Source organism: Dermochelys coriacea, chromosome 23 (genome assembly GCF_009764565.3).
Source record: "Dermochelys coriacea isolate rDerCor1 chromosome 23, rDerCor1.pri.v4, whole genome shotgun sequence".
Taxonomy (NCBI): domain Eukaryota; kingdom Metazoa; phylum Chordata; order Testudines; family Dermochelyidae; genus Dermochelys; species Dermochelys coriacea.
Window position 1 is genome coordinate 5,627,811 of NC_050090.1, and position 23,145 is coordinate 5,650,955.

A 23,145-nucleotide genomic window follows, 5' to 3' on the forward strand; every position below is an offset into this window, starting at 1 on the left:
AATGAGATTAATGGGTAGCACGTTTAAAACAAATAAAAGGAAGTTCTTCTTCACTCAGCGCACAGTCAACCTGTGGAACTCCTTGCCTGAGGAGGTTGTGAGGGTTAGGTCTATGACAGGGTTTAAAAGAGAACTGGATAAATTCACGGAGGCTAAGTCCATTAATGGCTATTAGCCAGGATGGGTAAGGAATGGTGTCCCTAGCCTCTGTTTGTCAGAGGGTGGAGATGGATGGCAGGAGAGAGATCACTTGAACATTACCTGTTAGGTTCACTCCCTCTGGGGCACCTGGCATTGGCCACTGTCAGTAGACAGGATACTGGGCTGGATGGACTTTAGGTCTGACCCAGTCTGGCCGTTCTTATGTTAACCCCACTGTGGTGGATTCTTCCCAGCCACACAGCAATCAAGGTCAGGGCCCTGTCATGCCAGGAGCTGTTGTGCAGCACCCGGCGCGACGGGGCCCCGATCTCGGTCACTGTGTGTCTGGGCAACGCCCGGCCTGACAGGGCTCTGATCTCGGTCAGTGTGTGTCTGGGCAGCGCCTGGCGCGACGGGGCCCTGATCTCGGTCACTGTGTGTCTGGACAGTGCCTGGCACGATGGGGCCCTGATCTAGGTCACTGTGTGTCTGGGCAGCACCTGGCGCGACACGGGGCTCTGTTCTAATGTGGGGCGTTTAGGTATCATGGGAATTCCTCTACTCCTAACCCCACCGGGGTGAAGTGGGACATAAGTGGTGCCAGAGGTAAATTGGGCAGAATGTCGGCCCAGGGGAGGGTCTGTCCCTCCGGACAGGTCACTGCAGCCCCACAAGCCATCCCCAGCCCCTTGGTCTCCGTGTTCCCCCTGGGCCGGCCTGACTCTACCAGCAGCAGGGGTGGGGGGGGGGAATTGTGAGATGACGAGAAGGAACAATTCCATTTCCCAGCTGTTCGGAGACTCTCCCTCCCTCGCCCACACTCAGCCCCTGATGCCCAGCTGCTGCCCGCCGGCACTGCTGGATATGGGTGGTAAATACCAATAACAGAGCGAGGCGGATTGACCCCGGCTGAGCAACCGGCCCCGAGCCCAGGGCCTGGCCTGGTCCCTGCCCCACCCAGGGCATTGTGGGGATGGGGATGCCCCGTGTGCCGGGTCCCTCGCCCCCGCCCCAGGCGCAGCCAGCGCTGAATGAGTTAACGAGTCTGGTTCCCAAGCAGTGGAGGGGCCCGATGCCGGAGCCGCTGCAGCCAGCGGGATGCTTGGAACCTGCCTGGGGCTGCTCAACCGGGCAGGACCCGGACCCACCCCAGCCCCAGCCCCGAGAGCCCAGCTCCTGCCGGGCCCGGAGGCAGCAGCCCAGGTACGGAGCCGCGGGGAGAGTCTCCGGAGCTTCCCCAGCTCCGGGGATCCAGGAAACTTGGGGTGTGATTGACAGCTGTCAATCAGCATCGGCCCGGCTGTGGGAAGGTTTCTGAAGGGGGATGGAGTTGGGACGATCCGGGCAGAGACTGGGCAGAGCCGCGCCCCATGGGAGCCGGGCTCTGCCCTCCTATGGGGCTGGTCGGTGCATTGTCGGGGGGGGGGGGGACTGGGGGTGCATTGTCAAGAAGGGTTTCATCAGGTATGTTAGCAACAAGAAGAAAGTCAAGGAAAGTGTGGGCCTCTTACTAAATGAAGGAGGCAACCTAGTGACAGAGGATGTGGAAAAAGCTAATGTACTCAATGCTTTTTTTGCCTCTGTCTTCATGAACAAGGTCAGCTCCCAGACTGCTGCACTGGGCAGCACAGCATGGGGAGGAGGTGACCAGCCCTCTGTGGAGAAAGAAGTGGTTCGGGACTATTTAGAAAAGCTGGACGAGCTCAAGTCCATGGGGCTGGATGCGCTGCATCCGAGAGTGCTAAAGGAGATGGCGGATGTGATTGCAGAGCCATTGGCCATTGTCTTTGAAAACTCATGGCGATCGGGGGAGGTCCCAGACGACTGGAAAAAGGCTAATGTAGTACCCATCTTTAAAAAAGGGAAGAAGGAGGATCCTGGGAACTACAGGCCAGTCAGCCTCACCTCAGTCCTGGAAAAATCATGGAGCAGGTCCTCAAGGAATCAATTCTGAAGCACTTAGAGGAGAGGAAAGTGATCAGGAACAGTCAGCATGGATTCACCAAGGGCAAGTCATGCCTGACTAATCTAATTGCCTTCTATGACGAGATAACTGGCTCTGTGGATGAGGGGAAAGCAGTGGATGTGTTGTTCCTTGACTTTAGCAAAGCTTTTGACATGGTCTCCCACAGTACTCTTGCCAGTAAGTTAAAGAAGTATGGGCTGGATGAATGGACTATAAGGTGGATAGAAAGCTGGCTAGATTGTCGGGCTCAACGGGTAGTGAGCAATGGCTCCATGTCTAGTTGGCAGCCGGTATCAAGCGGAGTGCCCCAAGGGTCGGTCCTCGGGTTGGTTTTGTTCAATATCTTCATTAATGATCTGGAGGATGGCGTGGGCTGCACCCTCAGCAAGTTTGCAGATGACATTAACTGGGAGGAGAGGTAGATATGCTGGAGGATAGGGATAGGATACAGAGGGACCTAGACAAATTAGAGGACTGAGCTAAAAGAAATCTGATGAGGTTCAACAAGGACAAGTGCAGAGTCCTGCACTTAGGATGGAAGATTCCCATGCACCGCTAAAGACTAGGGACCGAATGGCTCAACAGCAGTTCTACAAAAAAGGACCTATGGGTTACAGTGGACAAGAAGCTGGATATGAGTCACCAGTGTGCCCTTGTTGCCAAGAAGGCCAATGGCATTTTGGGATGTATAAGTAGGGGCATTGCCAGCAGATCGAGGGACGTGATCGTTCCCCTCTATTCGACATTGGTGAGGCCTCATCTGGAGTACTGTGTCCAGTTTTGGGCCCCACACTACAAGAACGATGTAGAAAAATTGGAAAATGTCCAGCAGAGGGCAACAAAAATGATTAGGGGGCTGGAATACATGACTTATGAGGAGAGGCTGAGGGAACTGGGATTGTTTAGTCTGCGAAAGAGAAGTATGAGGGGGGATTTGATAGCTGCTTTTAACTACCTAAAAGGGGGGTTCCAAAGAGGATGGATCTAGACTGTTCTCAGTGGTGGCAGATGACAGAACGAGGAGCAATGGTCTCACTTTGCAGTGGGGGAGGTTTAGGTTGGATATTAGGAAAAACTTTTTCACTAGGAGGGTGGTGAAGCACTGGAATGGGTTACCTAGGGAGCTGGTGGAATCTCCTTCCTTAGAAGTTTTTAAGGTCAGGCTTGACAAAGCCCTGGCTGGGATGATTTAGTTGGGGGTTGGTCCTGTTTTGAGCAGGGGATTGGAATAGATACCTCTTGAGGTCCCTTCCAACCCTGATTTTCTATGATTCTATTATTTGGTTGGTCCGGGGACACCACCGATCCGCAGTTGAATCCCACAAGGTGGAGCTTGGAGTTAGAAGAATTCCCAGCATGCAATGCTGCAAAACTTTTTAAAGAGACACATGTTGCAGTTACAGTTTCCCCCTCCCCACCAAAAATGGCTCTTTTAACAAAACTCTTTAAAGATGTCATTAAAAATGCCATCAGTAATGACGGCGAAAGGCACTTGGAGGATGAACGATGATTGAAATTGCTCTTCGCCCAGCCTGGCGAAGGGCCCTGGTGCTGCTGCGGCAGCAATGGGTTGATTATCCTGTGCTCAACGCACAGAGGGAGACTGAGACAGACAAATGGGTTTAAATGTGAATTGCTGCACTCAGCAAGATGTGGGTGTGTGGGCGGGCAAAAGGTTTGGAGCGAAAGGCAGAAAAGCCGCTCTAGGTGACATGTTCGGCGTTCAATAGGAAACAAGGTGTAATTGCACCACTCCAGTGCTCAATAGCCACAGCTGAGCTGTCTCAGGCCTGTCTTCGGCTCATCATGCTACTGAGGCTTTGTTCTCCAGGACTGAATCTCTGATGGCAGGTCTCTGATGGAGGGTCTCAGGCTGAGCAGTGCACTTGGGGAATTATTATTCCAACTGCAGTAGCGCAGAGAGACTCCACATTGAGATGGGGGTCCCGTCGCACTCCAGACCCACTTTGCAAGGCAGCTCCTGGGCCCAGAGAGCTCAGCACCTGCATGGACACAAAAGGAGGGGTACAGCTGAGGGCTGGGGTGCTGAAGGGAAGGTCCTTGTCTGGCATAAATCCTAGCCTCCGTAGGTGAGATGGGTGCATTGAACACAAGTTCATATTCCCCTTCCACACATGCCACCCTCTACCTGCCTTAAGGGTGAGTGATGGGGGGAAGGGGAGGAATGGGTGGGGGTGTGGCCTTGGGGGAAGGGGCGGAATGAGGGTGGAGCCTTGGGGGAAGGGGAAGAATGGAGGGCAGGGTCACAGTTTGGGTGCTGGTGGCCCCCCCCCACTTCTAGGGAGCCTCTGGCGCTCCGGCATGGTAACACCCCATAGCTATGTGGGAAAGGGGAACAGAGTGAAATATCTCACAGCTAATCACAAGCAGCCACTAACTAGCAGTGTGGCCAAGTGGTTAGGGGGCTAGCTGGACACTCAGGAGGAGTAGGCTCAAACCTCTGCTCTGCTACAGCTGCACTGTGTGGCATTGGCCAAGTCATTTAGCCTGTCTGTATCTCAGTTTCCCAGCGGTACACTAAGGACAATAGATTCATAGATACTAAGGTCAGAAGGGACCATTCTGATCATCTAGTCCGACCTCCTGCACAGCGCAGGCCACAGAATCTCACCCACCCACTCCTATGAAAAACCTCGCCCATGTCTGAGCTATTGAAGTCCTTAAATCATGGTTTAAAGACTTCAAGGAGCAGAGAAGCCTCCCTCAAGTCAACCATGCCCCATGATACAGAGGAAGGCGAAAAACCTCCAGGGCCTCTCCAATCTGCCCTGGAGGAAAATTCCTTCCTGACCCCAAATATGGCAATCAGCTAAACCCTGAGCATATGGGCAAGATTCACCAGCCAGATACTACAGAAAATTCTTTCCTGGGTAACTCAGATCCCATCCATCTAATATCCCATCTCAGGGGATTTGGCCTATTTACCCTGAATATTTAAAGATCAATTACTTACCAAAATCCCATTATCCCATCATACCATCTCTTCCATAAACTTATCAAGTAGAATCTTAAAACCAGATAGATCTTTTGCCCCCACTGCTTCCCTTGGAAGGCTATTCCAAAACTTCACTCCTCTGATGGTTAAAAACCTTCGTCTGATTTCAAGTCTAAACTTCCTGGTGGCCAGTTTATACCCATTTGTTCTTGTGTCCACATTGGTGCTGAGCTTAAATAATTCCTCTCCCTCTCCTGTATTTATCCCTCTGATATATTTATAGAGAGCAATCATATCTCCCCTCAACCTTCGTTTAGTTAGGCTAAACAAGCCAAGCTCCTTAAGTCTCCTTTCATAAGACAAGTTTTCCATTCCTTGGATCACCCTAGTAGCCCTTCTCTGTACCTGCTCCAGTTTGAATTCATCCTTTTTAAACATGGGAGACCAGAACTGCACACAGTATTCAAGGTGAGGTCTCACCAGTGCCTTGTATAATGGTACTAAAACCTCCTTATCCCTACTGGAAATGCCTCCAATAGTTTTGCCCTCCCTCCCAGGGGGTGTAATAAATGTTTGCTTTCGTTGTTATTTATGGACTGAGCTCTAGGAAATCATGACTGATTCATTGATCGTTAGAAAATTCATGACCACGTAATCGGCAGGCTGTTGAATTTCGCCGAGATTGCAGGGAATGGATTTTACAACTAAATTGAGCCAGTCTCAAGGACAGAAGGAATGTTACAAGTAAGGTCCTTGAAACTGACTCGATTTCGTTGTAACATTCCTTCCATCCTTGAAATTGACTAGCTACAATGGTGATTATTTTTTGTATTAAAGACTTTGTCGTGGATGTTTTCCTTTAAAAAGCAAAATATTGAAGCGGTCACATCCCTCGGGGGCATTTTCACACTTTTTTGGAGTGGCATCCACCCCATGAGAGAGAGCAGAATATTGAGCTGCTGTCTGTGATATGTGTAGGCAACGGGGACGCGGGAGCAATTCTTTCCCCTGCAGGACTCAGAGTGCTAATCACAGGCTAGGACTGCAGTTAAAATGTTACAGCTGCGCCACTGTGGTACATCATTCACCATGGTTAGTTCACCTCCCCGAGAGGCGCTAGCTAGGTCAATGGTGCTGTCTACTCCAGGAGCTGGGTGGGTGTAATTATGTCCCTCAGGGGTGTGAAAAATCCACTGGGTCGACTGAACTTTTGAGTGTAGAGCTGGCCTGAGTGAAAATCGGACTTCTGGTTTTCACCAGAATCTATGGGGTGCCGCTTCTTGATGACAAGAACATCCCCTGACATTTTGGAATCGATCGTCTGCAGCGCCACAACCCATCAAGCCCCAGTAAAAGCCCCGTCTTGTTAGTATCTTCTCCCGTACAACGCCTAACAAAGCTAACGGTCAGTGACCCTTTTGAATTTCCTGCCCCAGAGAAGCCCTTGTGTTTGAGGACAATTGTTAAACCCTAAGCCATGAGTTATAGAATCATAGGACTGGAAGGGATCTCGAGAGGTCATCTAGTCCAGTCCCCTGCACTCATGGCAGGACTAAGTATTATCTATACCATCCCTGACAGGTGTTTGTCCAACCTGCTCTTAAAAATCCACAATGATGAAGATTCCACAACCTCCCTAGGCAATTTATTCCAGGGGTTAACCATTCTGTCAGTTAGGAAGTTTTTCCTAATGTCCAACCTAAATCACTCTTGCTGCAAATAAGCCCATTGCTTCTTGTCCTATCCTCAGAGGTTAAGGAGAACAATTTTTCTCCCTCCTTGTAACAACCTTTTATGTACTTGAAAACTGTTTTCATGTCCCCTCTCAGACTTCTCTTTTCCATACTAAATAAACCCAATTTTTTCAATCTTCCTTCATAGGTCATGTTTCCTAGACCTTTAATCATTTTTGAAACTCTTCTCTGGACTTTCTCCAATTTGTCTACATCCTTCCTGAAATGTGTCACCCAGAACTGGACACAATACTCCAGTTGAGGCTGAATCAGCGCAGAGTAGAGCGGAAGAATTACTTCTTGTGTCTTGCTTACAACACTCCCGCTAATATATCCCAGAATGATGTTAGCTTTTTTTGCAACAGTGTTACACCATATTAACTTGTGGTCCACTGTGACCTCCAGATCATGGCGTATGCACAGAGAAGTTAGAAAAAAACGTGCAATGCTCTTCCTGGAAAGTTGCAACATAACACAACTTTATTTTCTAAAACCCAGAACCCCGACAATCAGGAACCAAAAACAAAGGAGACAAAGCAGGCTGCTCCCTGACGAAGAGAGGCCCAACTCACCCCACCTAACTCTAAGCTGTCTCTCTGCAGTCTGAATCAGATTGCACGCTGCCCTACAGAGTCCTTTAACCTGCCAGCAGGATCAGGAACCCCCCGAGAATTTCAAATGATAGCTTGAAATTTTATCACACATATACACCACACAATGGGAATGCAAAGCTAACTTTGATCCTGCCAATCTATCAGCATTTGTCCTGAAAATAGATTTTGGCTTTATGTTCACCTGGTCAGTTATGGCTGATAAAATCTGTAATCCTCACAGTTAGATTCAGTCTTCACTGATCATCTGCCATGGTGCCTCTAGCTCACTTTGGTTTGGGAGACCAATTGATTGGGAGAGAAATGTAAGAAAAAAATATCCCTGGAATTTCAAAGCTGTTGGAATTCCTTCAGCTCAATTTTTCCTGCCATCATGTTTTTTTCTTCTTCCTTTGCAGAGGAGCCCCAATTTGCATATCCAAAGCTTCTCGAAAATGATCTCTTTATTTTTTATTTGGGAGGAAAAAATGTGCCCCACTCTTGATATACTGCTTGCCTCCTGGGTGCCAAGCATTTGAAAGTCTGGCCGCAGCTCTTTGGAAAACTTTTTGTCCCCGGGTGACTAAGAAGACCATTCAAAATTGACAATGCAAACCACCCCCCTCCAACCTGAAAAATGAAAAATATCGTTGATGATGTAATTTTTTTGGTCTGTTTATTTTTGTGGGGATGGGAAGTTGAAAAATCTAAAGGGAAAAATCAAGAACTAGAGGGTTTTTTTTAAAATGGGGAAAATCAGAAACCTTCTGGTGTGGCCAATTCTCAGGATTTTATCACAAATCTCCCAATTTGGGCGTATTTCTGAAAGCCTCAGCTCCTGGAGGAGGGTGATTGTGAGAATCTCAGCTCAAGGAACATAAAGGAAACAACTTCTGGGGAGGGGTGAGTTAGGACTCAGTAGCAGGGTGGAGAAAAACTAAGGATTTTTTAAAAAATAAATCTGATTTTTTATTTATGTATTTATTCAATCAGATTTTTTATTTAAATAAGATTCTTTTAATATACATTAAAGACATTTTTCTTTTAAAAAAATAAACCCATCTGAATGTAAATTTGAAACAATGACACCTACTAAGGCTTAACTGATGATCATTATTAAAATCATTGAAATGAAATTTTAAAAGAATACTAGTCAAGCCGGATGGGTTTGCTGATGAAGTTTTACAGAAAACCAAGCCAGTGACCTGGGGGTTGTGGAAGGACTGCACGTCTGCCTGCAGTCGCAGGAGCAGAGAGAATGTGTTTCTTATTCCAGTGTATTCAGCTAGTTCAGTGCAATGACTCGTTCAATCAAAGTGAAGAAGCTGGTTGGGAGCAGAGCACGTAGAAACGCTTGTTTTTCTCTTCCCATCTGTAACTCTTTTGCCAGGTGGAGTTGACAGCAACAAGAGCCGGGTTCAAGATCTAGCGGTTCCTCTTAACAGCCCAACACAGAGCTGGCTTGAGCCTGGGAAAATTACACACCACTCCACGCCGCCTCTGTGAGGCAACAAGCTCTCACAAGCACCGAGTGTAGGTAGGAAAAGGGGAAAGGAAACCAGCATTAATCTGGGGAAATGCCACAGGCAAGATTCTCAAGCATATGCCCGTGAGCAAAGCACCCACCCCTGAGCATGTTGGGTCGTGTCCTTAGCCTCAGTTTCTCACCTCATGGTGTGAGAGGCTGACGAAAGAAAGTCCCTTTAACACCTCACTCCCCTTTCCCTCCGCCATACCCCACTCCCAGCAGTTGTAACCTGCCAGCATCACGAAAAGCTGCTTGATTCAAATCTTGCTTAGTCTGAAAGTTTAGGATTTAGAATGTGTGTTTACGTTCTATTTTCTTAGGTAACTATCTCTGACCTTTATGCCTACCACTTATAAGCACTTAAAATCTCTTTCTGTAGTTAATAAACTTATTTTAATGTTTTATTCTTACTAGTGAGTTTGTCTAAAGTGGTTGGGGAATCTGCGCTCCGATTACAAAAGCAGGTGCATGTCCGCTTTCCTTTGACAAAGTGGCAAACTAATGAATGAGCTTGTGTTGTTCAAGTGACGGTTGTGAGCAGTGTAAGACGGTACATTTCTGGGGTGCAAGGCTTGGGGGCTTTGCTGGTGTCTCCCTCTGTGTAGTTCATGAGTGGCTTAGAGAGCTTAACTGGGTGTCTCTGTATGCTGGTGACTGTGTGATCACGGCCCCTGGAAGGTTTTGCTGCTTGTCACTAGTAGACTATTGTGAGAGACAGCCCAGACTGGAATGTTAAGGGGGCACAGAAGCCCCACACTTCCAGGTTGCACCCCGGGGGTCCCGTCACACCTACCCTCTGCTTAGCAAGTGCAGTTTTGTTGGGGATGACACAGGTCAAGCGCAGCCCTGCCACCCGCCCCTCTCACAGAACAATGACAACCGCTTTCATCACCCCTGCACCCAACACCAAAGTGACTTGCAATCCAACAGTGACCATTTGGGCAAAGCAGCTCCATCATGCTGTGCACCTAGGCAGAGCAGACATGTGTCTGTGCAAACAAAGGCGGTTCCCAAAGTCTTTTTCCCCAGCCCATCTTTAGATGTCAGGGGCGAGCTCATTCAGACCCTCCTTACAAACATGTGAATATCAACTAGGTGGGAGAGGGTGACATCTACTATTCTTAAAATCTTGAAGGACCTGTGGACCAGAAACAATCAATACAATTCATTAACTACAGCTAAGCCTTCCTTTGTTCAATAAGTCAGTTAATTTAAAATGCAAAATATGTTTTGACAAAGTTACTGGGTTTGGGTGTGTGTGTAATCAGCATACTTAATGACGTTTTATTTAACTAATGGAAAACAATTTTAAAATGCTAGTTTTTTGTGGATTTTTAATTGAATTCCAATTTCCATGCAAATGCAGCTTGTCAAAAAAAAGTAAGCATCTCGTCAATCAGAAATTAGTCATTTGCCATAATATAAAAAAATTAAGAATTTGAATAAATGTTTATCCTGCTATATAATTGCTTGAATAAATGCATATAGATATAACCTGTCCTCCTGGTTATGACAAAAGGTACAAAATGTAATGTAAAGGCTATACTTAGTTGCAAATCAACATGTTTTAATGGTTACCAAGCAATGAAAATCAACCTTTTTTTTAGGAAAATAGCTCAAAGATACTAATGCAAAACAAGATTAAGATCAGTGATTCAACCAGGTTTTTCTCCCACTTGATTTAAACCATGAATAAAATTCTTGATTTAAATCACATTGAATTGTATCAATCCACCTAGCTCAGGAGAGCTAGTGCCAATTTCCTGGCTCTGAAATGTACTCTTTGTTTGAGTAACTTAAACTTCCCTGTGTCTCAAGTGTCTCAGTGTCCATTGGTAAAACAGGGTAATAATCTGTCCTGCCTATTAAGATTGTAAACTGTCCATGGCATGGACAGTGTCTGTGCAGCACCCAGCATGATGGGGCCCTGATCTCGGTCACTGTGTGTCTGGGCAGCACCTGGCGCGACGGGGCCCTGATCTTGGTCACTGTGTGTGTGGGCAGCGCAACGTGACGGGGTCCTGATCTCAGTCACTGTGTGTCTGGGCAGTGCCCGGCGAGACATGGCCCTGATCTCGGTCACTATGTGTCTGGGCAGCGCCTGGCACAACTGGGCCGATCTTGGTCACTGTGTGTCTTGGCAGCGCCTGGTGTGACAGGGCCCTGTGACTGGCGCACAAACTGCCCCCAGAGAGGGAGAGGTTAGGGAACTGCCCTGGGCCCAGGTGACAGAGTTGCCAACAGTCCTTATTACAAGGAACATCCCTTATTGTTCCATCTGTCAATCAATCCGGCTGTGATTGCAGAGCCCTTGGCCATTATCTTTGAAAACTCGTGGCGAACGGGGGAAGTCCCGGATGACTGGAAAAAGGCTAATGTAGTGCCCATCTTTAAAAAAGGGAAGAAGGAGGATCCTGGGAACTACAGGCCGGTCAGCCTCACCTCAGTCCCTGGAAAAATCATGGAGCAGGTCCTCAAAGAATCAATCCTGAAGCACTTAGAGGAGAGGAAAGTGATCAGGAACAGTCAGCATGGATTCACCAAGGGAAGGTCATGCCTGACTAATCTAATCGCCTTTTATGATGAGATTACTGGTTCTGTGGATGAAGGGAAAGCAGTGGATGTATTGTTTCTTGACTTTAGCAAAGCTTTTGACACGGTCTCCCACAGCATTCTTGTCAGCAAGTTAAGGAAGTATGGGCTGGATGAATGCACTATAAGGTGGGTAGAAAGCTGGCTAGATTGTCGGGCTCAACGGGTAGTGATCAATGGCTCCATGTCTAGTTGGCAGCCGGTGTCTAGTGGAGTGCCCCAGGGGTCGGTCCTGGGGCCCGTTTTGTTCAATATCTTCATAAATGATCTGGAGGATGGTGTGGATTGCACTCTCAGCAAATTTGCGGATGATACTAAACTGGGAGGAGTGGTAGATACGCTGGAGGGGAGGGATAGGATACAGAAGGACCTAGACAAATTGGAAGATTGGGCCAAAAGAAATCTAATGAGGTTCAATAAGGATAAGTGCAGGGTCCTGCACTTAGGATGGAAGAATCCAATGCACCGCTACAGACTAGGGACCGAATGGCTCGGCAGCAGTTCTGCGGAAAAGGACCTAGGGGTGACAGTGGACGAGAAGCTGGATATGAGTCAGCAGTGTGCCCTTGTTGCCAAGAAGGCCAATGGCATTTTGGGATGTATAAGTAGGGGCATAGCGAGCAGATCGAGGGACGTGATCGTTCCCCTCTATTCGACACTGGTGAGGCCTCATCTGGAGTACTGTGTCCAGTTTTGGGCCCCACACTACAAGAAGGATGTGGATAAGTTGGAAAGAGTACAGCGAAGGGCAACAAAAATGATTAGGGGTCTAGAGCACATGACTTATGAGGAGAGGCTGAGGGAGCTGGGATTGTTTAGTCTGCAGAAGAGAAGAATGAGGGGGGATTTGATAGCTGCTTTCAACTACCTGAAAGGGGGTTTCAAAGAGGATGGCTCTAGACTGTTCTCAATGGTAGCAGATGACAGAACGAGGAGTAATGGTCTCAAGTTGCAATGGGGGAGGTTTAGATTGGATATTAGGAAAAACTTTTTCACTAAGAGGGTGGTGAAACACTGGAATGCGTTACCTAGGGAGGTGGTAGAATCTCCTTCCTTAGAGGTTTTTAAGGTCAGGCTTGACAAAGCCCTGGCTAGGATGATTTAACTGGGACTTGGTCCTGCTTTGAGCAGGGGGTTGGACTAGATGACCTTCTGGGGTCCCTTCCAACCCTGATATTCTATGATTCTATGATTCTATGATTCTATCTCCATCCAACAAGACCAGGAACTGCTGAGTGCTGCAAAAAGCAGTAAGAAAGACGCCTGGAGAAGGTAGGTGAGTCCTGCATGTCGATGATGTTGATGATAATCTCAGGAGGCGAGGTGGTGCAGGGGTACTAAGGAAACACCCCTTGCTTGTTAAATACAATGTAGGCCATGAGCCCTCAGCCACCCTTCCTGGCAGCTCTGCCCAGCCACACCCACAGGGCCCTGCACAGCCAAAGAAGGAGCTAGGCAGGGAGCAAAGAGTGCCAGCGGAGGTTGGGATCGGAGCTCAGCTGGGATCGGCAGCTCTGCAGAAGGAGCCCTGTGGCAGACCCAGCTGATGCTCTACCTGAGCTGCTGAAGGGAAAGGACTCTGGGCATTTACAGGGTCAGAGAGGTCTCCTTGGGTTTGTTCCAGTCTTTGCTTTTCCCTCTGGCTTGGGGAGGTCGATGGGAAGTGACCCGTGAGGACGGGGAAGGGCAGGGGGGCAGGGGATGACGCAGAGCACTCCAGACACAAGTCTCAGCTGCCAGCCTTGGGGCCCTGCTGGAGCCCGGGGAAGAGGATGGTCCAGGGCTCCCCGGCCAGGGCTGGAGGCACACAGCCTGTCCCTGACACTAGCGATTCAGGACTAGGAAGATCCCCCATCCCTGAGAGTCCTGACTCTGGGGCTTTGGCCGGGCGATGCCCGAAGCCCTTTGCTGGACAGCAGAACTAGGATTTGTTGGACCCTTTACGTACCCTGGAGGGGCTGGACACGGCCTGTGACCCAGCCAGAAGGCGAGACAGGAGGGGACAGACAGCCGCAGGGTGGGAGCGGCTACCTACAGGGGGCACCTGGACAGAGAGTGTCTGTCATGCCCTCACCTGAGCACTAGGTGGGAGCTGTGGGTGCAGATCCCTTCCCTGGTCCCGATCTCGGTCACTGTGTGTCTGGGCAGCGACTGGGGTAGTACAGAGAGCCTGGAGCACTGGGCTTGGGGCAAGATGTGAGGCCTGAACCAGAGGCTGTGAACCAAAGTCAGGCCATGGGTTAAAGCAAATGCTGACGAGTTTACTGTCTGGTACATGTATGGGGCAAACTTGTCGCTCGTGTCCTAGGCACTAGAGATTTACGTAAATGTAGCTTAGCTGGGACAAATACATTCAATTTAGTGCCAAATAAAGTGGTTGGACAAAATAATGAAGAGGAAGGTTTTGCCCAAGATCTCAGGACCCAGGGGAGGTAACAGACGAATGTTGTGACACACGGAAGGGGGGACGTAAGCTGTTTGTCTCAGTCTATCACTCTCGGGGTACCTCGCCGTCAGCCTTTGTGTGGCTGAGGGGACAGGGCAACTCCCGCTGCTGACTGAGCCACTCCTTGCCACTGGGCACTCGTGTTAGTGAACCTGTAACCACGGAGCCAGGGCGCCAGGACTGTGCCTTCAGGGCAATGAACCTGGCCGAGGGCCTTTCTCACCAGACAGACCGTGCTGTGGTCTTTCTTTGTAAGTACCCTTGAGGTCTGCTGGATTCACAACCTGCCTTGTCTGCTGTGCGTGTTGATAACATTTGAGCTCCAAGAACAGAAACTCCAGGCAGCCTAAACAGTGTTACTGAGGCAATGACATTCCAGCCTTCAGCATTTAACAACACTTGACACATCAGGGCCTCGATCTAGGTTGGGATCTCCAGGCGCTGCCTTAGTGCCCTGCAGCTGGAGTTCAGGGGAGCTGGGGCAGGCGGCATGTCTGGATTAGTTGGAGCAGGAAATGATGGCACGGACGGTAGCTGACATGCTGTCCCCCCGGTGCAGTGTTTCCCAGCTCTCCAGGCTGGGTTGTGCTCTGTACCCAGCCTTGCCCACATTGGGTTCTGCCCCGGGATCACGCTGCCGGGCCAGAATCGCTCCCTCCCCTCGGAGCGCAGTCTGGCAGCCCGGGTGCTGCTACAGACCCCTGAGCCCTGTTGCACGAGCCCGGCTTCATCTTAAGCAACTGCAGCCCCCTGGTGAAATCCCCCCTCCTTCCTCCTCGGTGGCTGGGCTCCCGTCAGCATTGGCACAACGGTTTATTGACCAACTACCTGGCCCCATCCCCCGTCGCCCTCCCAGGCGCTTATAGAGAGCAGCAGGTGCCAGTGCCTGGAGCTCACTCTCCTCCCAGCTCTGCAGGAATCCAGGTGGGCACATGCCAGCCCGTCTCTGCAACCCACGGGGCGCCAGTCTCCATGTACCAGCTCTGCCCCCCAGCATGGCTCTTCTCCCCACAGCCCCAGCTGGGCAGGGGGCTGTTAGTACAGCCAGAGCCACCGCCGAGCCTGCTGCTCAAGGGGCTGCCATGGGGACCAGGGAGCTCATGGGGAAGGGGTATCTGGGTGGGGCTGGGACGCTGCCCTCAGGCGACAGTCCGGGCTTGGAGCCTAGGGCAGCCTGATCGCAGGGGGATCTGCTACCCAGGAGCTCTGGGGGTGTTTGGCTCGGGCCTAGCAGCGCCTCCTCGTGATGGGCACGTGTCTCCACAGGGCCGAGCGATAGGAAGATGCTGCTGCATATCTACTAATGTGATATCTGCCACCATGTGCCAGCAATGCCCCTCTACCATGTACATTGGCCAAACCAGACAGTCTCTACGCAAAAGAATAAATGGACACAAATCAGACGTCAAGAATTATAACATTTAAAAACCAGTTGGAGAACACTTCAATCTCCCTGATCACTCGATTACAGACCTAAAAGTGGCAATTGTTCAACAAAAAAAACTTCAAAAACAGACTCCAACGAGAGACTGCTGAATTGGAATTAATTTACAAACTGGATACAATTAATTTAGGCTTGAATAGAGACCGAGAGTGGATGTGTCATTACAAAAAGTAAAACTATTTCCCCATGTTTATTTCTCCCTCCCCTCCCCCCCACGTTCCCCCGCTGTTCCTCAGACATTCTTGTCAACTGCTGGAAATGGCCCACCTTGATTATCACTACAAAAGTTTTTTCTTCCCTCCCCGACCCCAACTCTCCTGCTGGTAATAGCTCATCTTACCTGATACACTAACACCCATTGTTTCATGTTCTCTATGTATATAAATCTCCCCACTGTATTTTCCACTGAATGCATCTGATGAAGTGAGCTATAGCTCACAAAAGCTTGTGCTCAAATAAATTTATTAGTCTCTAAGGTGCCACAAGAACTCCTTTTCTTCTTGCTGCTGCTAATGCGGGTCATGTGGCCCTTGGTGAGTTCAGATCCCCCAAGGCCAGGGGGGGAGCTGGTCTGGGGAATCCCTGATGCAGCTGAGATGAGGGGCAAAAACACAGGCATGGAAAATTAACAATGGAGACACCCGACTAACATGCCCCCTGGCCTGGCGCCCAGGGCTGGAACTTCCCCTGCAGAGCTGGAGATGTCCTCTGCTCCCATCCAGCCCATCCCTCCGCGAGGCAGGGCTGAGTTGTCCCCTGCTGCCCATTCCCCAGAGCCCTAGTGTTCATTGGCCCAAGGGACAAGGCCCCTGGCCCTGCCCACGAAGAGCCCCAGAGTGTCGCACACCCCCGGCCCAGGCCATATCCCCTGCCAGCCCTGCGCCATCCGAACTGCCCTGGGGCACCCAAGAGCCAGAAAGTGCCAGCTCCCAGCATGCAGAGGGGCAGCGAGCTGAGGTGGTGTGGGGAGGGCAGGGGAAAGGGGGCTGGAGTGGGGGGAGCAGTAACAACACTAGCTGGCCCCAGCTCCCACCAAGGCCCTGTTAGCAGGAATCATGCTGGCCCTGCAGCCTAGAAATTGCCCCCAGGATCAGAGCAGGGCCCATCTACCCCGGTGTCCCGGCTCCAACAGTGGCCAGTGCCAGATGCTCCAGAGGGAGCTGCCAGACACCCCCTAGTGGCCCATGATGGAATACCCCAGCCACAGGGCAATTTTCTTTCTGTTCCCCCCAGGTAGTGGCCCCAAGCCCCGGGGCAGGAACCCATCCAGTCACACCCCCTGTGATGCTGGCTGTCCTCGTTCTCCATAGAAACCTCTGATCCGTTGCTGGATCCTGCTCTTGGCCCAGTGAAAGCCAGTGGCAGCAACTTCCCCAGGCTGATTGTGCCCAATGAGCCTTTTCTCACAGTCAGATGTTCTGACCTTCCAGTTTCTGGGGCACTGGACTCCATCCTGGTCCCCCCACCTCTGAAAGGATCTGGCAAAGGGGCAGGGGGGTCAGCAGTGGGAGGCCAGAAGGATCAGGGGCTTCCCAGATGCAGAGAGAGCAGAAATGCTGCGGAGCGGAGGGGACAGGTTGGAGGGATGCAAATGACCGGAGGGGGCAGAGGAGACAGACAGGCTCAGAGCCGCACACAACCTGGGCGGGAGCTTCCCCAGCCCGGGCTGAGTTTGGAGCACCAGCCCCACTCGCCATCTCCAGCCCAGCCCTTGCTTGGCCTCCCTCCAGCCTGGCCTGGCTCCCCGTTCACCCCGTTGCTGCCAGCGGCGGGTGCTGCTGCGGGGTGAGCAGGCCCCTGGCCAGGCCTCTCTCCACCCCCGTCACATTTAATGCAGGGCCACGTGTCCCCCCTGCGCCGTTCACGGCCTTTGCTGGTCCCCACCCCACCCCATTGCCGCGGCCCCGACCCCACTCAGAGCACCAGTTCTGGGCCCGATCCTGCTGCGTGGGTTGGGGCAGGTGGGGGGCACCCACATTAATCGATCTGTTTCTCCCCTCCCCTGCATGGCACAGGCTGCCCCCGCATTGTCTCATGCCAACAGTGGAGGGCCCAGCCCCCAAAAAGCAGGGTCCCGCTGAGGACGCCGGTGTCCTACATCATCATCCACCACATGGCAGGGAATCGCTGCTACACACAGGCCTCCTGCAGCTGGCAGGTCAGGGCCATCCAGAATTACCACATGAACTACCAGTGCTGGCCCGACATCGGCTACAAGTGAGTGCGGCAGGTGAGGGCCTCCCCAGAGCTGAGGGGCAGTTTCGGGGCTACTGCCCCCAAGCAGCCATGGGGGGCAGCAGTAACCACACTCAGGGGTAGATCCGAGATGGGTGGGAATTTAATATTATGGCCGAAAAGTGGGAATGGGGGAGGGAGGAATCCAGCACCCCAGCTGTGGGAAAGGGGTGAGGCGGGGGCACAGAGTGCCCCTGGCAGGGGGGAAGGTGAAATAGAGGTTATACAGAGCCCCCTTTCCATTGGACGGGGGGGTAAGCACCCTGTGAAGGGGGGGCTGAGGGATGATGGGGAGCCAGGGGAGGTGCTGACACTTGGAAGTGGGGAACCGGATCTAGGCTGGGAAGGGCCAACCCAGTAGTTCCTGATCCTGTTTCTCAGGCAGTTCCTTGGCAGCTGGCACCCTGTGCGCCCCCCCAAGCCCTGCCCAAGTGCTGGTGCAATTTCCCATCCCCTGCCCCACCCCAGCAGCTGCCGCATGTGCTCCTGCCCCTCCCCTAGGCTGGAAAACGGGACCAGGCTAGGCTGTGGGCCTGTTTCCCAGTGCCCGACCCAGCCTCAAGCTCTGTGGTGGCTGCTTCAGACCCTCCCCTGGGTCCTGCTGTCACCCCCATGAGGCACTGGGGGTGGGGGGCAGGTGGAAAACATGGCGGGTGCAGAGATGTGTTTGCACCCCCAGCTCTGCCAGCCCTGCCTGCCCTGGAGGGGGATGAGGGGCACAGAGCCCCTGGCAGGGGGAGATGGGGGGAGGGGGGCCGAGGGAGTCCCTGAAGAGCGGGGGATGGGAAGGGGGCAGTCATGGAGCTCGTGGGGGGATGGAGGGCCACAGGGAGCCCCTGGGTTGTGCCCTGGGCTCGGACAACAGATGCCACGTGGCCTGCCATTCCAGTCCCTTTCCTCAGTGGGTCTTTAGCTTCATGGCAGAGGATTGAGCTTCTAGCTCCAATGGTCCCAGGTTCAAACCCGGGCAGGGTCAGCGACGACCCTGGGGGAGCTGCCAGGAGCGATGGGGAGGGGAGGGTGCGGCCGACATGCCCATGCGGGTCTCACACTGCGCTCTGCCCGCAGCTTCCTGATCGGCGAGGACAGCAGAGTTTACAAGGGCAGAGGCTGGAGAACGAGGCGGGTCCATGACAGAAACTGGAGCCGTAAGTCGCTGGGAATCAGCTTCATGGGCAACTTCTCCAATATGTGGGTCCCCTCTGTACAGATTTCCCTGCTAGGGTTGCCAGGTGCCCGGTTGAAAAGGGACAATGGCAGCTCTGGTCAGCACTGCTGACTGGGCCATTAAAAGTCCAGTTGGCGCAGGGCTGGCAAGCTCACTACCCAGCTCTGTGCAGCTCCCAGGAGCCAGCTGGCATGTCCTTCCAGCTTGGGGGCAGCCACAGGGCTCTGCACGCTGCACCCACTCCAAGCTCTGGCTCCGCAGCTCCCATTGGCTGCAGTTCGCCTGAGTCCCCTCCCACACTCTGAACCCCTCGGTCACAGTCCAGAGCCTCCTCCTGCACCCCAAACCCCTCATCCCTGGCTCCTCCCCAGAGCCCAAGCCCTAAGCCCTAAGCCCGAGCCCTCACACTCCCTGCCCCCCAACTCCCTGCCCCAGCCCAGTGAAAATGAGCGATGAGTGAGGGTGAGGGAGAGAGAACGAAAGAGGGAGAGGGGATGGAGTGAGGGGGGGGGGGGCTCAGAAAAGGGGCAGGGCAGGGGCGAGGCCTCGGGGCAAGGGTGTTCAGTTTTCTGGAATTGGAAAGTTGGCAACCCTACTAGGCCCAGCCGGGAGCTGGGAATCCCGTTTGCAGGGCTCCCGCCGACACCTGTGCTCCCCTGCTGCCCTGACACCCAGGACGGGGGATTCTGCAGCAGGGACCATTTCCGGTGATGTAGGAATTGGTGACTAATGACGAGGGGTCACTGCTGTCGAGCAACCTGGCTGGCTGCGAGCAAACAAGGGGTTTTAATCCAGCCAAGCAGAAGGGCCGGGATCGGGCCCAAGGAACACAGGCCAGACCTACGGCCTGGAGCCTGGAAAGCAGTGACCCAAAAAAGATCTAGGGCCAGGGAAAGCAGCTGAGCAGGAGCAGCCCGTAGGACCCTGGAGCTGTAGTGACCTTTGGCTGTACAGGGAGGGGGAGAGCGAGTAGGAGCGGGGGAGTGGGAGGGTCACCTGTGTACAGCATCAGGGGGCCCGTCGCTGGATCCCCTGGCTGGCTCTGGTGGCCCAGGGGAATTTGCTCCACTGGCTAATCACCCTCCCTCTTCGACATTGGGCTGGGGACCATGTGTGGCTTCAGCTCCCGGTCCCTGGCTCCTCTTCTGCCTTTCTCCATGTGGCTAACGCGCCCGCCAGGTCCTGCATTTCCTCCCCGGTTGATCACCTGGATGGGCTGAGCTCTGCCCGTCCCGCCCTGGCAGCCATTTCTCCAGCCCAGGGATTGTGTTTGTGGCTCTTTTTCCATGTCCCTTTTATCACGTGGGCCCCAGAGCCGGGCGCAGGATCCAGCATCCTTCTCCCCACGGCCAGACACAGGGGGAAAATCCCCTTCCCTGTTTGTCCTACCCAGGATCCCATGAGCCCTGTATATCCTCGTGTTGCCCTGGGAGCTCGGGTGTGACTTGTGACCCCTAGATCCTGCCCGGAGCCTCACTCTCCAGGGTTCAGCCGCTAGCCTGGAGGTGGGGCCTGCGGCCCTGGCCTCACCTGGCAGAGAGCACCTGAGCTGGGCATTCACAGGGTGGCTGCAGGTGGGGATACTGAGCACCCTGTGGCCCCTGTGACAGGTTCCCTCCGGGGTGCCACTTGGAACTGGGGTACCACTGAGTCCGCCTGACCCACCAGCCTGGGTTCCCTTTACACTGTGCTGCTGTGACAGTCTCTCAAGCCCACTCCAGCACACATGCAGGTAGGGACACAGGTAGCTGCAGAAACACACACAGATGGTGAGATCAGCTCTGTATGGCAATGCTCAGCTAAGGGATTGCCCAGCACTCAAGTGCACACCCCCCTCTAGAGGATAAACCCAAAATTGTACTGCCTTGAGCTGCACAAGGAACAATACAGGGCAAGTTCATGAAATCTGCCCCCTCCCTCAATGTGGAGGAAGACATGCACAGCTTTTGCCCCCCAGTTATGATTTCCACACTCTGGTTTTAGACCAAACACAAACAAGCTTATTAACTACAAATGATACATTTGAAGTGATTATAAGGGATAGCAAACAGATCAAAGGAGATTACCAAGCAAATAAAACAAACATGCAAGATAAGCCTAAAATACGAAAGAAACTGGCTACAAGCAGTAATTTCTCACCCTAAATGTTTTAGGCAGATTGCAGAGATTTTTCAAGGCCGGCTGCACTGGCCTGCAGCTTAAAACTTCAGATATTTCATTCACAGGCTAGACAATCTTCCGGCCTGGGCTCAGCACTTCTCCTGCCCCCCGCCCCCAGTCTTTGTTTCTTAGGTGTTTCCAGCAGTCATCCTGGGCAGGGATTTAGAGAAGAACAAGCATTGATTATGCCACTCCCCTGCCTTAAATAGCTTTACATATGGTGGGAATCCTTTGGGCACTCACAGGGCGGCTGCAGCTGCGGCCACTGGGCACCCTGTGCCCCCTCCCAGCTGAGAGCTTGTGGGGGAGGGATTGGGATTCAGCGAGAGATCTGCCTCTGGGCTAACCCAGCTGGCTACAGCGCCATCCCACTGGGCTCTGCCACGGTTGAGTTCCCCCTGCATGGGGCAAGGGCCAGGAAAGGGAGGGGGAGGGATCTTGGCTAAGCAAATGCAGCTGAATGGGGGGGAATGCATTACCTAATGTGTGTTGGGGGGAGTGACATTGATGTGGCCAATCAAGAGCATGGGCAGAGGGGGGTTATTTATTCAGGCCACAGTCGCATCCCCTGAGCAGCAGAGTGGGGTCATGGGCCAGGGTGAGATTAAGAGGGGGCTGCTCTGTCCTGCAGGAAGAGTCCCCAGCACTGCTGCCCTGAACACTGCCAGGCACCTGATCCAATGCGTGGTCTCCAGGGGCTTCCTGAGCCGCAGATACACTCTGAAGGGCATCACAACGTGAACCTGACCAGCTGCCCTAGGAACGCCCTTTACAGGGTCATCAGACGGTGGGCCAGGTTTAAACCCTGAGTCCCTGCAGCCACGGGGCAGCCGCTGCGCCCATCACTGACCCCGCCTGCAGGTTCTGCCTGCTCGAGCAGCACCTCCGCCCCCCAGCAGGGGGCAGCCTCCCGCTTCTCGCCCACCTGCTGCCTCCTGGGGCCCAGAGAGCAGGGGTCTGAGAGTTGGGGTTACGCTCCCGTCTCCCCTGGGCTCTGCTGCCCCCCTCCCCCGGGGCTCAGATTTCTAATGGTGCCTGGAGCCACCTGCCTCCCCCAGGCTGCTTCCTTCGGCAGACGCCAGGCCTAGCCCCTCGCTCCCGCCCGCAATGGGCACGTCAGCTTAGCCCGGGTCCACACACAGCCAGGCCCAGGGTCTTCCAGCGTCCGGGGGGTGGGGCCAAGCCTCAGCCGAGCTCCGTGGCGATGGCCCTGCCAATCCCTGGGCAGCTCAGGAAATGTCGCCTCCATTCCCGTGTTAAGCGTCTGAGCAATTATCAATTCCAGAGTCAAACCCGCCTCTGCCCCCAGCCCCCCTGAGATCTGCAGCGAAGATCTGACCTGGAATCCCCCAGAAATCGGTCGCTATTGAACCCCTCCACAAAGGGAACCCAAGTGTCCCCGAGCCCTGACACTCAGCTCTGCCTTGCCCCCAGGGTCTGGCTCTCAAAGCTTTCAGCCCTCGCCCCTTTCACCTCGACAATCCGTTCCCGCGAGCCGCTCTCTCTCGTGGGGGGGCAAAGTGTTTGGATCTTCACACAGCAGGTGCCTGGGAAGGACCCAGCGGGGGGGTCGCAGAGTCCCACAAAGGGGTTTTTAATTCAAGTGCAATTTGCCTTTAACCCAGCACCCCTGCGGCTTAGCGCTTGCTTTGCTTGGGAGCTACTGAGCAGTGAAAATAAACCAGCTTCCAGCCCATGAAAAGTTGAAGCACCGGGAATCATTTCATCTCCTGTTAAACCATAACCACCCCCACCTGGTTATGGTTGGGGTGGGAGAGCTCAGAGGGTGTGATTATGGTCTGTCAGATTAGCACTAAGAATGCGGCAGGTGCTGTACACATAGAACATGAGACAGACAGTCCCTGCCCTAAAGAGTCCCAGTCTAACTAGATACAGGGTGGGAGGGGAAACTGAGGCACATGGAGGGGAAAAGGGACTTGTCCAAGCTCACAGGCCAGTCAGTGGCAGAGCGGGCAACAGACCCCATGGCTGCAATCCAGTGCTCTGCCCACTAGGCTATGCTGCCTCTCAATCCAACGGTCAGGAAAATAAGGAAAAAATGGAAAGAGTTAAGGGACACAAGGGCCCTCCCGGTGGGCCCAGGGACACCCCAACCACCCATCTCTGGGATGAAAGGCAATTTCCCAGTCTGCTCCTCACCCATCCCAGGCCTCCCCGCCCGGCCC

General features: G+C 52.9%; 1 protein-coding gene across 1 annotated transcript; it reads left to right on the forward strand.

The window, feature by feature from the left end:
• The first annotated feature begins 1,213 nt into the window (after nucleotides 1-1,213).
• LOC119847408 (peptidoglycan recognition protein 1-like) lies at nucleotides 1,214-22,661 on the forward strand. Its single transcript, XM_043501665.1, has 5 exons — nucleotides 1,214-1,344; nucleotides 14,100-14,203; nucleotides 17,412-17,613; nucleotides 18,700-18,779; nucleotides 21,591-22,661. Exons 1-5 carry the CDS (start codon nucleotides 1,214-1,216, stop codon nucleotides 21,698-21,700), a joined length of 627 nt encoding a protein of 208 aa, XP_043357600.1. The 3' UTR covers nucleotides 21,701-22,661.
• Nucleotides 22,662-23,145: the final 484 nt, after the last annotated feature.

Excerpts from the sequence above, each read along its gene's own strand:
- LOC119847408 (XM_043501665.1), top strand. The coding sequence starts at position 1,214 with ATGCCGGAGCCGCTGCAGCCAGCGGGATGCTTGGAACCTGCCTGGGGC. Across the intron at positions 1,345-14,099 it reads GCCCGGAGGCAGCAGCCCAG|TGAACCTGTAACCACGGAGC; the intron begins GTACGGAGCCGC and ends CACTCGTGTTAG. Across the intron at positions 18,780-21,590 it reads CCATGACAGAAACTGGAGCC|GAAGAGTCCCCAGCACTGCT; the intron begins GTAAGTCGCTGG and ends TCTGTCCTGCAG.